This window comes from Tachysurus vachellii, chromosome 6, assembly GCF_030014155.1.
Source record: "Tachysurus vachellii isolate PV-2020 chromosome 6, HZAU_Pvac_v1, whole genome shotgun sequence".
NCBI lineage: Eukaryota > Metazoa > Chordata > Actinopteri > Siluriformes > Bagridae > Tachysurus > Tachysurus vachellii.
This window is the reverse complement of record NC_083465.1, coordinates 11,441,747-11,455,068: the sequence shown is the minus strand read 5'-3', so window position 1 is coordinate 11,455,068 and position 13,322 is coordinate 11,441,747. Positions and strand designations below refer to the sequence as shown.

The window sequence follows — 13,322 nt, the reverse complement described above, 5'->3', positions numbered from 1 at the left end:
ATATTGTATATTTCAATTGCTCATTTCACACCTGTACATTTGTACATACAATTTGTCTATATTGTATATGTCATTCTGCTACACTATGGAGCTTCTGTCACTATAACAAATTCCTCGCATGTGAAAACATTCCTGGCAATAAAGCTCTTTCTGATTTCTAATTTCTGATTTAACTTCTTACAACCTGAATACAAAGACGACAAGATGACAAGGGTTTGTAACAGATGTTTTTCATCATTAGGGAGAAAAGTGTATGAACTCTGATTTCTGAAAAGAAAATAGGTTATTAAATTGGTTTAAAAATCGAATTCACTATTTGGTATATTGTAATAAATACTATATATAAGACAAGAATGACTTGTGCAGTTTGGCCTGTAATTCTTCTGAATTGTATAAAACCTGACACATGACGAAGCTACTCATTTTATTATATTATTTACATAGAAGATGTATTTTATCATTACAACATAGTTGGCTAAATACAGTCATCGTTTGCTAAAAGAATATTGTCTGCAACATAATACAAATAAACAATATATACTTATTATTATTATTGTTGTTGTTGTTGTTTTAAACACCTTTAAATAACCTTTACAGTGATTACTTATGGTGGCTGGCTAATATTCGAAAGCTTCCTCAATAGAGTAGATGTGGCATGTTCAGGCAATATAACAGTACATTATATTCAGCATCATCAGTCTTTCATTAACAAAGGTCTACAAATCCACACAAGCATGAATACATAATCTGATCAGAAGCTGGTGTCTAGCACCCTACCTACTGAATTAAATCAGAACATTACCATAATAATGACCAGAACACTGCATGGATGATGTGAGCCTCACATCAACAGGGATTATTACTGTATGTGATATTTTTTTTCACTGGGACAAATCAACAAGCTTTTAAGTTATTCACTGCTATTAGTACTTAGAAGCCCTGTCTCTCTTTAAGCCATTGTAATCATCAGGGTCTGTGAAAGCTCACTGAAGAGATCTAATAAACACGTGTGCACGTAAGAATATCATTAGATAGATAGTTTTCTCAGAAAACTATATTTTTATATACTATATATTTAAAAAAATTAATTACATTTAATGTTTTTATTATCATTATACATTTATTATATATTTCATAAAAATTGTCATTTAATGGCATCACAACCAAGACATTTTGGCTTGTGCACTCAGCACATAACCTGAAAATGAATGAGAAAGGATTAAATGCATTAATTAGTTGATAATACCTTTTTTCCAAGACCAGCCATCTGAATAATATTCAAAACAATTTTTTCCCTAGTTTCCTGCTTCCTACTGTTGCATTTCAATGAATTGCTAAAATATTCAACACATTCAATAACCACAAAGAATTTATTCCATTTTTTTCAGGCACAAATTTATTTTTTTTTCACAGTGTTGAGCTTTTTTTTTTTTGTTTGTTTTTTACACACTACATAAATTTATTAACAGGTGAAGAGTGCAGAACAGAGTCAGTCTAACAACATCCGTAGGAAGAAATGGCCAAAAAAAGGCCGACAGGAGAGTATATTAAAACCAAGAGACAGCATGGAGCTCTCACACTCATAATCATGCTGTCAACAAACCACATAAATGCATTGATTTATTATTAATAACAAGAAACAATAATGATGGACATCTTTTAATGCCTTGTTTATCTATTTATATACAAAAATATAAATAGATTTCAATTTATAAATGTTCATTGCTATCAGAGACAGCATTCTGCATAGGGTGGGCTAACCAGTGACTAAGTGAAAGAGCATGGATTGTGACTTGGAAGATTTGTCGAGATTTATTGGACACAGCGCACATCTATACATAATTCTACTTTAGAAAATATGTTACAACAGGACAAGGCTGCATTGCAGCTTGCTGAAGGGACATACATTCATATGTCCATATATGGCAAGTTTTTCTAAACAATGAAAATTAACGAGAAGGCATAGCTGGAAATAGGGTGAATGTCTGAAGCTACCATCACACACACAGAACTAGAGCTACAAAATAACATTTTAAGCTTAGAATGATCCTCATTTCACCATGGTTTCCATCTGAATGGTCTACCACAATAGTTATCGAAGTGTTAAACTACGCAAAAGGCATCCATGGCTTCGTCATAAGCTGACAAGATTGTAATGAAATAGTTTATAGTTTTGTCTGTGTGCATTTGGGTAAGTCTGAAGAGACTTGAAATGAACATTTGGTTGTTTTATCCATGGGATCTCTGATGTGTCACTAGATTAAAGTAATGTGACTTTCACGAAGAGCAAACAACAATAAAGTTTTTGGTGGAAAATCACAGATGAGCTGGAGGATTTGTTAAGTTCTTGGCCATAGTGCGCTACAACAGAGGCTTTAGTCACATTACTGTAGCTTGCTCATTTGCTCAGTAAATATTGGTATGTGTGGGACTACAGATTATAGAGCGTGTAAACTTGTGAAATGAAGCAATTCTGTAATTGTGCATAACTAACAAAATTTTTTGCTTAATGTCTTTGTGTAAAACAAATTTATATATACATAACTGAAAAATGCATACACATTGGGTACAGTGACATGAGAGTTCATCGGTTATTACAGAGATAGGATTATGCTGTAATTACTGGCTATTTCCAAGAGAATGGCTTAAGGGTAAACTTTTAGCAAAAGTCTTAATCTACCTACGCTTTGGTTTGATAGGGCACAAGGAAGCTGGTTATTTGTGTATATACATACATAGAATTATATTATAGTTATGCTTTTTTATAATAAAAACTACTCAGCTTAGCATCTACTCAGCTACTAGTAAATAGATAAACCTGTTATTACGGGTTAAATTCCTGTTAAACGCTGTTAATATTTTTAAACTACTGGGTACGCTGAAAGAGAAAAATATTTTTATTTGTCCACAAAATGTTTTTTTGTGCCAAACCTGTAACAAAGCAAGGTTATATGAATTATATTCTTCACTGCACCTTAAGATAGCAAGGCAGATATTTCTAATGAATGTGTTTGAAATGGCACGGATTTTTTTAACGTTCCTGCTGGTAATATTCAAAGTAATGTAATACTTTAATACCTCTAACATCTCACATGCACCTCTTCTTTCCTTTTTTCACTAATGCATTCTCACCATTTGAAATATCAATGGATAAAGACACCACTTGTAAAATCTGTTTCCACCCTTACACAGTATCAAGATGATGGGGAATTTACAAATGATTTTTAAATATTTCAAATGAGTCCAACCTCACTCATACCATATCTTTAAATGAGATAGAGGTACCCAATCCAGTACACAAGGTTAAAGAGGCCAAAAGCAGTTGGGAAGAATATTCGGGAGTAGGAGTCAATTTTGGACACATGAACGTGCATCCTGTTTTCACGCCACGCCCCCGAGCGACAATCATCAAAGCAGCAGAAAAAACTTGTGCAGTCTTTCCCATCCAAACACTCGTATGTGAAATCATCATCGTCGTCGTGATAAGGCGCTATGTTGTTCATCTGGAGTAGAGACGTCCCTGGTCTGATGTTTTCCATGCTTGATTTCTGGCACAAAAGGAATAAAAAATTACCCAGTGCATTAGAATGCTGGCTAGGCCTTAGGCAAAGAACAATGAATGTGTGAATGAATAATACTGTGATTAAAACTGTAATTTTAATTCAATATTTAAAAAGCAAAATGAGCAGCAAAACGTAAAATCTAAAACATCTGAAGAAATTGCTTCTTAATTGCTTTACAGTTACATTTATGGCATTTGGCAGACGCCATCTGAGCAATTGAGCGTTAAGGGCCTTGCTCAGGAGCCCCGCAGTGGTAAGCCACACACTGTACAGAGTATTATAAACTCACCGGTGCACTGCTCGACTTGGTCTTCTTGTTCTGACGGTTACTAGTGAAGTAGTGCAATGTTCCATACTCCATAAGTGCAGCAAAGGTGAAGATGAAGCAAACAGACACAAACAAATCCATGGCTGTGACATAAGACACCTTCGGCAATGACTTCCTGGATATAGTGCTTAGAGTTGTCATAGTAAGGACGGTTGTGATACCTGTGCCAGAAAATAAAACACCACTCAGAATGGGAAAGAACTATAATTCCCTACAGACAACTAAAATGATGTAAAAAATGAATTTGTGGAAGTAGATAAACAATACATTATTTAATAAGGCCTTTGTTAAAATAAGTAGGCTTTGTGTAAACTTACATTTTATTTGAATCTATTCTGAAATTAGCTTGTAATTTACCTAAAGATGTTCGGGCAGGCACAGCGTCTTTGTTGATCCAGAAAGAAACCCAGGACAGCACTACGATCATGCTGCACGGGATGTAGGTCTGGATTGTAAAGTAGCCCATTCTTCGGCTCAGATCAAAGAAGATTGTCATTATCACATACTCTCCTGAATAAAACAATCATCGAACACAGAATATATAGGGAATATATAGTGTGGAATATTTCTGTTGCTGTTAAACTTGCATGAAACTGATTTTCAATAGCATACAGTTGAGGCCAAAATTATTAGCCCCCTTATGAAATTAGACAAAACTCTTGATTTCTCCATGGAAATGACCATTAACAACAAGTGTTTTATAGTGTGTTTGTTTCCAAAATAACAAAGACAAAATCTCCACTAAGTTTGATTAGGATATTTAATTGAAATAGTGAGTTGAAACAAGAAAGGGCAAAAATGAAACGTCCAAAATTATTAGCCCCCGGTCATTAATAGTCAATAGTGAACCCTTTCTGAGCCACAACTGACAACAACCTCTTAGAGTAGTTCTTTACTAGGTTGGCACAGGTTTCCTGAGGGATTTTAGCCCATTCTTCCATTGCAAATTGCTCCAGCTGGTCCAAATTACGTGGTTTCCGAGCATGGACATTCACTTTGAGCACTCGCCACAGATTCTCAATAGGATTGAGGTCTGGGCTCTGTACGGGCCACTCCAGGACCTTTGTTTTGGTATCCTTCAGGAACTGTTGGACCAATTTCGATGTATGCTTTGGGTCATTGTCTTGTTGGAAGACCCAGCGACGACCTAAGGCTAGACTACGAGCAGATTTCTGCATATTATCCCTCAAAATGTCAACATAATTTTCTTTTTTCATGATGCCATGCACCCGAACAAGGCTCCCTGTGCCTGAAGCTGCAAAACAGCCCCACAGCATGATGCTCCCACCACCATGTTTAACTGTGGGAACTGTGTTCTTAGGGTTGAAGGCCTCACCCTTTCTTCGCCAAACATAAGCAACATCCATGTGCCCAAACAGTTCCAGTTTAGTCTCATCAGACCAAAGCACAGACTCCCAAAACTCATCTTTACCTTTCAAATGTTCACGGGCAAACCTCAGTCTAGCTGTGATGTGCCGCTGTTTGAGTAAAGGGGTTCTTCTGGGACGATGGCCCTGAAGCCCACCACGATGAAGAGCCCTCACAACTGTGTTCCTTGAAACATCAACTCCAGAAGAGGCCAGGTCAGCAACAATCATCTTGGCAGATGTCTGGGGCATCTTGCTGATATCTCTGACTATTTTCCTCTCCAGGGTTCTTGAAATCTTGCGCTTACGACCACGCCCAGGTTTGTTTCTTACAGAATTTGTCTCCTTGTACTTGGCAATGATGCAACGTACGGCGGTTCTAGACACTGTGAAAAGCTTGGAAATGGCAGTATAGCCTTCCCCCTTATCATGAGCCTCCACTATCTTCTTTCTGAGCTCAAGACTGATTTCCTTTGTCTTTGGCATGGTGAGTAAAAGTAGTCTCTCCCAATAATGTGTTCAAGTGCCCTGTTCCTTGGAGTCCTTTAATGCTGATTGAATGCCCAGGTGTTGTTAGGAAGCCAATTGACTGCACAGGTGTGGTTTGAAAGCTGATTGATTAATTAGGTGTGTTTTGAAAGCTGATTGATTAATTGGGTGTGTTTTGAAAGCAAATATTCACAAGGGGCTAATATTTTTGACCACCCCATTTTCACTATATTTGATTATAAAGCAAGCCTAAAAATGTATTTTATATTCCAAAATGTACCAAAAGCTACTAAATAGCACTGGCGAATGTTTGATTATATCAAGTTTTATCAATGCTGCAAACATTGGAAAGATCTTTAGGAAAATGTTCCAAAATTCCTGGGGGGCTAATAATTTTGGCCTCAACTGTACATGTACATGACCCTATACAAAACAAAAGGTAGCTTTCATTTCGAATTTTATACCCCACAATCATTGCAAAATATGGAGCAAAATATTTGCTTTAAATTCCAATTTTCCACTGCTGGACACTCAAATGTTACCGACTGACTTTCCATTATCTAATCATTATCCTTATTGTACAACTTACCAGACTGAGTATGTGCCACATCAGACGAATTGCGCAGGCCAACAAAGGCAAACTGGTAAAGTCTCCAGTAGCGTTGGTCAGCTACCTCGACAGCACGACGCTGCCATCTATACTGGATCTCATGTTTTGGATACCCGTCTGCAAAATAAAACACATCTCCCAAATAGCTCATGCAGTGAACAACCCAAACACAATGTTACAATGTTTAGCAAACACAAAAAAGAATGGCAGAATGGCACTGAGGCATTTAAGACATATTTTGCCTTTTCCTCAATGTTCTACCCATGATGACTGATAACATATATGATAAGCTGAAGGATAGCACGCACACAGCAGATGCAGGGATGACACACACTGAAATACAAGCTAATGTAAAGGCAGCTGAAGAGGGATGAGTATTCTGCAGGAGGATGGTACACTGTCCTTTCTCTTTAAGGGATTGGACAATGGTATTTGGGGCAGGCCAATGAAAATTGGGCAGTTGACAAAGGCAATGTGTGGGATTGTTTGGCCAGAAGCACTCAGGACGGGGCTGAGGCTGAGTGACAGTGACTGATGATAGTAATTTTAACACCTACAGCTTGAAAACTCCAGAGGACACGAATGTTCATCCATAGGAAAGTTATGCAGCTTAAGGTAGCATTCCGCATTAATAGTCAACCTGACAAAAACAGAATAGTGTCAGAAAAACAAAACATAAGGTTGAGTCTTATAAAATGCACTGAGGTGTGCAAACTACTATGTTTCATGACTATCACCACAGTCGATTATTCAGTTTCAGCTAACAAATAGATGTGGTTTAAATGAGTTAATGAATTAAACTGTATGTGTCCACAGAAAGCAGGGGACATTTTTCTTACAGAAGCAAATGCTACAGGACAGGAGAACAAAAGCACACATCTCAGCTGCACAAACAACAATCAACCAACGCAAGCATAAACAAAGTGGCCGCAATGACAAACCTCAGAGTGTACATTACACGTCCATTGCTCCAAAGTCGAAGGAGCCGGTTGGGTGTAGTGATCCAGTGGGCATCAGATTTACGGGAGTTGCGAAAAAACGTATCAGGGATCCAGATCTTTCCAACCATGTTGCTGTTTAGCATCAGGAGCTTCATGCTGCTGTTAAACTTGAGCCGACTGTCATACCATGTCTGAGCGAAGAAGATGTCTATGGTATACTCCTAAAAATCAGAGCAAAAAAAATATCCAAATGTAAAGGTTAAGATATTTATAAGTAATAAGCACTACATCTTCCATATATGTTTAGAGATCTATGGTTTTGGCTCACCATGTTGATGGGATCCACTGGGCCTATGCTGTTCACATACACGGCTGTCTCAATGATGGTGGGTCTTACTGAAAGAAAAAAAAAACAGATTAGAAAACCATCTGTGTAATGCTTTCTAATACGAACATTTAAATTAGAATATTGATTTGTCATGGTACACTCGCAAACAGATTGGTTTTATTGTTATTAATTAAAGGTGATAAAATCATTTGAAGTGGTGCCAACCCATCGAAATCCAGCCATTAAATTACTAGACAAAATGTAATAGTTTATGTCTAAAACTGGCTAATACAAAAATATTAATATGTAAATGAATGATTATATGATGTAGACGCTACACTATTTTAACAGAGTCAAAACAATGCAGTTATAAAGGGATGATGAAACACAAAAAGCCCATAGGGCTACCTCACACCCCCTCACTGTTGGCTCTGAGAACTCCACTTATCATCTCACCTACTTGTGCTCCTTATTGGTTTCTCTTTCCTTCTCTATATATTTGGCCATTTTTCATATGTACTTCAGGACACAGAAAAAGATGGAAGATCAACACTGATGTAATTCTACTGTGCTCTGATAGAGCTGTGATCAGTCATTTAAAATAACAGAGCTGTGGACAGTATATCATTCATATTCTTCTCATATTCTTCCAGCAAGCACTTTATAAATAAGATTTGTTTGAGATCTTTGGAATTTTGGAGGCCAAGTCAACACCTTGAAAATTTTGTTATATTCCTCAAACCACTCCTGAACATTTTTTGCAGTGTGACAGGGTACCTTTAACGCTGAAAGTGGCCACTGTCATTAGGGAATACTGGCGGTATGACAAGATGTACTTGGTCAACAATCTTAGGTATGTGGTACATAGATGAATGCCAGGAAGTTTTTTCTGGTAAAACATTACCTAGAGCATCAAACCGCCATTTGACCTTGCCTTCTTCCATTGCTACATGGTCCTGACTCAGATAACCATCGTAGGTGCTTTGAGTGGTGTACAGGGGTCAGCATGGGCATTCTGACTGGTCTGCTGTTACACAGCCCCATATGCAGCAAGCTGCAATGAACCATGTGTTTCAACACTGTTATATAATAGCAACTGTGCTACAATAGCTCTTCTGTCAAATTGGATCAGAAGGGCTAGCATTTGCTCCTAACACACGTCATTGAGTCTTGGGCTCCCATGACCCAATCACTGGTTGTTGGGTTGTCCTTCCCTAGACCAGTTTTGGTTCTAAGCACTGCATTCCAGGACATCCCCTAAAACCTGTTGTTTTAAAGAAGATTTGACACAGTTTTATAGTTTTCTTTGACCCTTGTCAAAGTCACTCTTTCCTTATGCTTGCCAATTCTTCCTGCTTCCAACACACCAACTTTGATAACTGACTGCCTACATGCTAACTAATATATCCCACTCCTTGACAGGTGGCACTATGGTCTGCTACTGATCAATGCCTTTTTTCATATATAACCTATCCTCATGTTCTATTTTACTCTATGCATCATTTTTTTGTAAATTTTCTAACTACTCTGTAGCACATAGTTATCCACTAATAAAAATGAGGTTGATCAGAATGGAAATCAGTGCAAAGTTGATGTAATAACTTGCCTCCAATGTCTGGTCGAAGTTTGTTGTCATAGCCCTGTAGTAATTTATTCAGGATCAGTGTGACATCACTGTCATAAACCTTTGGGGATAAAACCCAAGTTTTATTTATAGGAACATCCTCATAATCTTCCTCCTCAGCTTTACTGTGTCCAAAAGCTATACTGCAACATCGAGAAATAGAAAAAAATTAATTAGACAAGAAGAATTAGGTAAATAGTAAAAAATGGCAATACAGAGAAACAGAGAGAAAATCTCTAAGGAAAGTGGTTTAATGTACCACTTGGAGAGAACTCAGGTACATATTTTATACAAATTCAAACAAACAAGGATGCTGTGGCATATACATTAGACAGATGTGATGAGCGGAAAAAAGAACAAATACTCTAAACCTAACCTAATACTGTCCAACGAATTGAGTAATGTAAGTAATGTAAGAGTATTAGATCATTTATTACTGTAAAATCTTTGAAATAGTGAGAATGTGATATCTATTAAATGAGTGCATAATGGAAGACATGAATAAAGGGACTCCAATTATTAATTATTGGCTCTGACTGAAGATTGAAATGACTAAAAGTTAGAGGTTTAAATTATCCCCCACATCTCTCTTTTCTCTCTTTCTCTCCGTGAATGTTCTAGCATCATATGAAATATTACTGTGTCAGAATAGCTTTCTAATTAATCTACCTTTTATTCAGTTTACCAGACAGGAACATCAAAATTCCCACAGTGTCAAATCCAGAGAAACCCAGTCACTAAGCAGCAAATGGAAGCATTTTAACTCTGACATGAATCCTGACATTTGAAAATATGTTCGTGACAATGACAAAAATAAAGGATAGGGTAGGAATATTGTTTTTTAATTCTTTGAAAAATCCTAAGCATGTGTGTTTGTTTTATTTTTGTTTTAACAGTTTCAAATTTGTTGTTTAGACTGGGTCTGATTTTTTCAGTGCATCAGTGAGGAATCAGAAAGAAAACGACTTAACGGTTATTGTCATTGCTAATAATAGACATTCTGTTGTATTGCTGTTTTTAGCTTAGCTGTAGCCACACCTCCTGACAAATGGCACCTGCTATAGGAGAGCCTATGAGGCCAGCTTTGAATATCATTAACCAAAGACTGAATAAAAGAGAATTCAAAAAACAGCATTATTAGGTAGATAGAAAAAGCCTGTTTATCCAAAGAATCCTTGAACCATCTACTTTTTTTTACGTTTATACTCCTACTTCAATCTGCTATAGACAAACAAATGGAAAAATATACAAATAACAATCAACAACACACAGATTATATACTTCATCAATTTCTGCTTGGAGAATCCCCACCTCCTTTAGATAAACCTGCATTATGCTTGCTCCAAAGCCTGATATTCAAATACTAATATTCAAATATTCAAATTGTGTTTCATTTGCTTTATGAAAGTTAATGTGTGCCAAACCCTATATTCTTCTACATGGAGCTATCAGTCAACCCATAGCTGAGTTTAAAGATTTGATGTCTTTAGTGGATCTTATGAAATCCATCCTAAGACAAAAATGATGACTGTCATGTTCGGGTTTTCTCCTTTTCTATATTATAAAGAAAATTAGCATTTTTTACTGAAAGATTGCACAGTAAAATCTCCTCAAGGTTGATTCATTAAATGACGGTGCACTTAAGTGCAGGCGAACATAGCAACCGGTTTAAGCAGCATAGCAGCTTCAGTTTCATCTTCTACCAAACGAATAATAAATTCCACTCGTTTTCAGCTCCATACAAAAGCACAAATATGTCAGTTTCTCATAGTATACGTTCCTGAACAGCATCTCAAACGGGATTGCTGCACTCAGGTGGATTAAACAGAACTATGGCACCATGGCAGAAGCGCAGGCTATGGTTTAGGTTTTACTACTGATTACATTTGCCTTTCTGATGTGTAGACTTACCAGACTCCAAGCAGCCCAGGCAGCAGCCACACCAGCGCATCTCTCCTCCGGCGGGGATGCGTCCTAACCATGATCCCAAAATAACAGCTCTCACTCAGACTGGACGAAACGGCCTGCGAAACTCTAGCAAAACCGAGAAGGAAGGATCCAAACACGTGCGTCTGAGCCAGCAGAGGTTTGTGTTGAACTGGAACAGATGGTGCGCACTGCATACGTTCAGCCTATTGCGCTGTGATCCAATGTAGCGATCGGGAAGAAAATATGCGTTCACACGCTGAGTAAGAGAGGCAAAGCGTGTGTGTGTGTGTGTGTGTGTGTGTGTGTGTGTGTGTGTGTGTGTGTGTGAGTGAGTGGGGGAGGGGGGGAGCGTGGATTCCGCTGATTGCTGCGGCATCGCGTCTTCTGGCCTTCTGCTGACTAAAGCGCACTCACTGCGCCGGAAATTATCAGAGGAAACTGCCTATACAAAAACAACTGATTGCTCCCTCCCTGAAAATAATTAAACCATTACATTAAGTTTGTGCTTTTTTTTCTGATACTGATAAAGTTCACAAAGTCCGCATAATAAAGTCATTAAGCTTGCCATAGCATATTTGTGAGTAGGTGTCAAATTGTTTACAAGGATCTTCAATCTCATCCACAAACGACAGGTGTGGCTGCAGGGTTTCATCCCAGCTGAACAGGGGGGCACACTTACAGATGATTGGAGAGATGACCTGATTATAAACTGTGGAAGCAGGTGTGACTCCTGCTCAGGTTGGAATGAAAGCCTGCAGCCACACAGGCCCTTTGTGCATAAGATGAAGATGAAGAGCCCTGCTTTACAAGATTCATAAAACAATTTTGCCATATTCATGAAACATCAGAGTCCATTCAGTGTATACTGAGCTTGGTGCTACAGACTGCCACAATACAGAATCACCATGCAACATCTCATCCACATATTAAAACCAGCCAGTATTTTAAAAGGCAAACCAGAAGCTTTACACAGAAAAAAAATCAGATGAACCGTCAGAGGTTCATCACACAGGATGCTGGCATGGTAGTGTAGCCTATGTCATGTTGTCTAAAGTAAAAAATATGCTTATAACTTTACTTGAAAATGTTTCAAAAATTCCCACAATGTCCTCACCATCTGACCAGAACTACAGAGAGGGCACATCCATTCTAACAGAAGGTTGTGCCTGATTCTATGACTGTGGAGAGGAGGACTTCTAGTTTTCCTGTCTGTCCCCATAAAATATCATATCTGTGACCATGATTTGCAGCTTTTGAAAGACCCCTACTATGTTACTGCTCTTCTGCTCTACTGATAGTGCTAAAAAAACATGTACTGCTTATCAAATGATTAATACCATGGCTGCTGTAATGCAAGGTGGTGTCTGGGTCATACTATTGCACTATTGTATTATATTGTTTGACCAACTCAGCGGCATAAAAATGATCCGAATTGAGGAAAGGATGATTACTCAGATGTCCTTTTCATCAAGACAACTCAAAGCATACAGCCAAGAAAATTCTGGATTGTCCTTTGGTTATTTTTAGTTAGTCTTCGTCCTGACTTTAAATGTTTAAGTTTTCAAAATTCACTTTTTCTGAAATCTGTAACACACTGTTCCCTATTCTGGTATATTTTTCAACCAAGGGGAGGGGTTGATCAGTGACTCTAGTGATCCTTTTCACCAAAAGCTGGTCCAAGCACCAGTGGCAGGTATTTATAACAGCCTCTTGCAATGGCATTTGAGGAAGCCAAACTTGCCTCTAGCATGAAGAATGAGATGTAGCCACTGAGACAAGATCACAAAAGAGCCTGCTGTACATGCCTGATGCCAGCTAATCTACTCATCCCAATGCGGTATGGCACTTGGTCTCTTCTCGAAAGGTCCGAGCAGCTGAACTTTCATTTGGCTGCAGTTCTTCATTTCTTTGTGCCTAGTGGGTCTTGCTTGGAAGGCCCATAGTTCTTCCATAGCCTGTGGCAATCCTTCCATATGATTCCTAATTTACAATTGCCATTATTCTGCAATTAGTGCAATGTTATATATGAGTTTGTCAAAGATGGTCCAGTCTGAAAATATCTGGGCACTGGTAATATCCATCATCTAGCCCTGCTGGGGCTCAGCAGCACTAAACCAACACCATATTCTGAGATAACAAAGAT

The 13,322-nt window shown here is 38.0% G+C and overlaps 1 protein-coding gene across 2 annotated transcripts; it reads right to left on the bottom strand.

The window, feature by feature from the left end:
* Nucleotides 1-1,484: 1,484 nt before the first annotated feature.
* Nucleotides 1,485-11,425, bottom strand: gabrg1 (gamma-aminobutyric acid type A receptor subunit gamma1). Of its 2 annotated transcripts, none has more exons than XM_060872193.1 (9): nt 11,162-11,425; nt 9,229-9,393; nt 7,627-7,690; nt 7,299-7,519; nt 6,915-6,997; nt 6,337-6,474; nt 4,249-4,401; nt 3,853-4,052; nt 1,485-3,548 (listed from the first exon to the last, which is right to left on the bottom strand). In XM_060872193.1, exons 1-9 carry the CDS (start codon nt 11,371-11,373, stop codon nt 3,267-3,269), a joined length of 1,518 nt encoding a protein of 505 aa, XP_060728176.1. In that variant the 5' UTR covers nt 11,374-11,425; the 3' UTR covers nt 1,485-3,266. The 2 variants fall into 2 exon arrangements, with proteins under 2 accessions (XP_060728176.1, XP_060728177.1); XM_060872194.1 differs by having other exon boundaries at nt 7,627-7,694; nt 9,233-9,393.
* Nucleotides 11,426-13,322: the final 1,897 nt, after the last annotated feature.

Coding starts and splice junctions, on each gene's coding strand:
- gabrg1 (XM_060872193.1), bottom strand. CDS start 11,373: ATGCAGTGCGCACCATCTGTTCCAGTTCAACACAAACCTCTGCTGGCT. Junction 6,475..6,914: donor TCCTCTGGAGTTTTCAAGCT/GTAGGTGTTAAA, acceptor TTTATTTTGCAG/ACGGGTATCCAAAACATGAG. Junction 4,402..6,336: donor TGTGGCACATACTCAGTCTG/GTAAGTTGTACA, acceptor TGTTTTATTCAG/GAGAGTATGTGATAATGACA.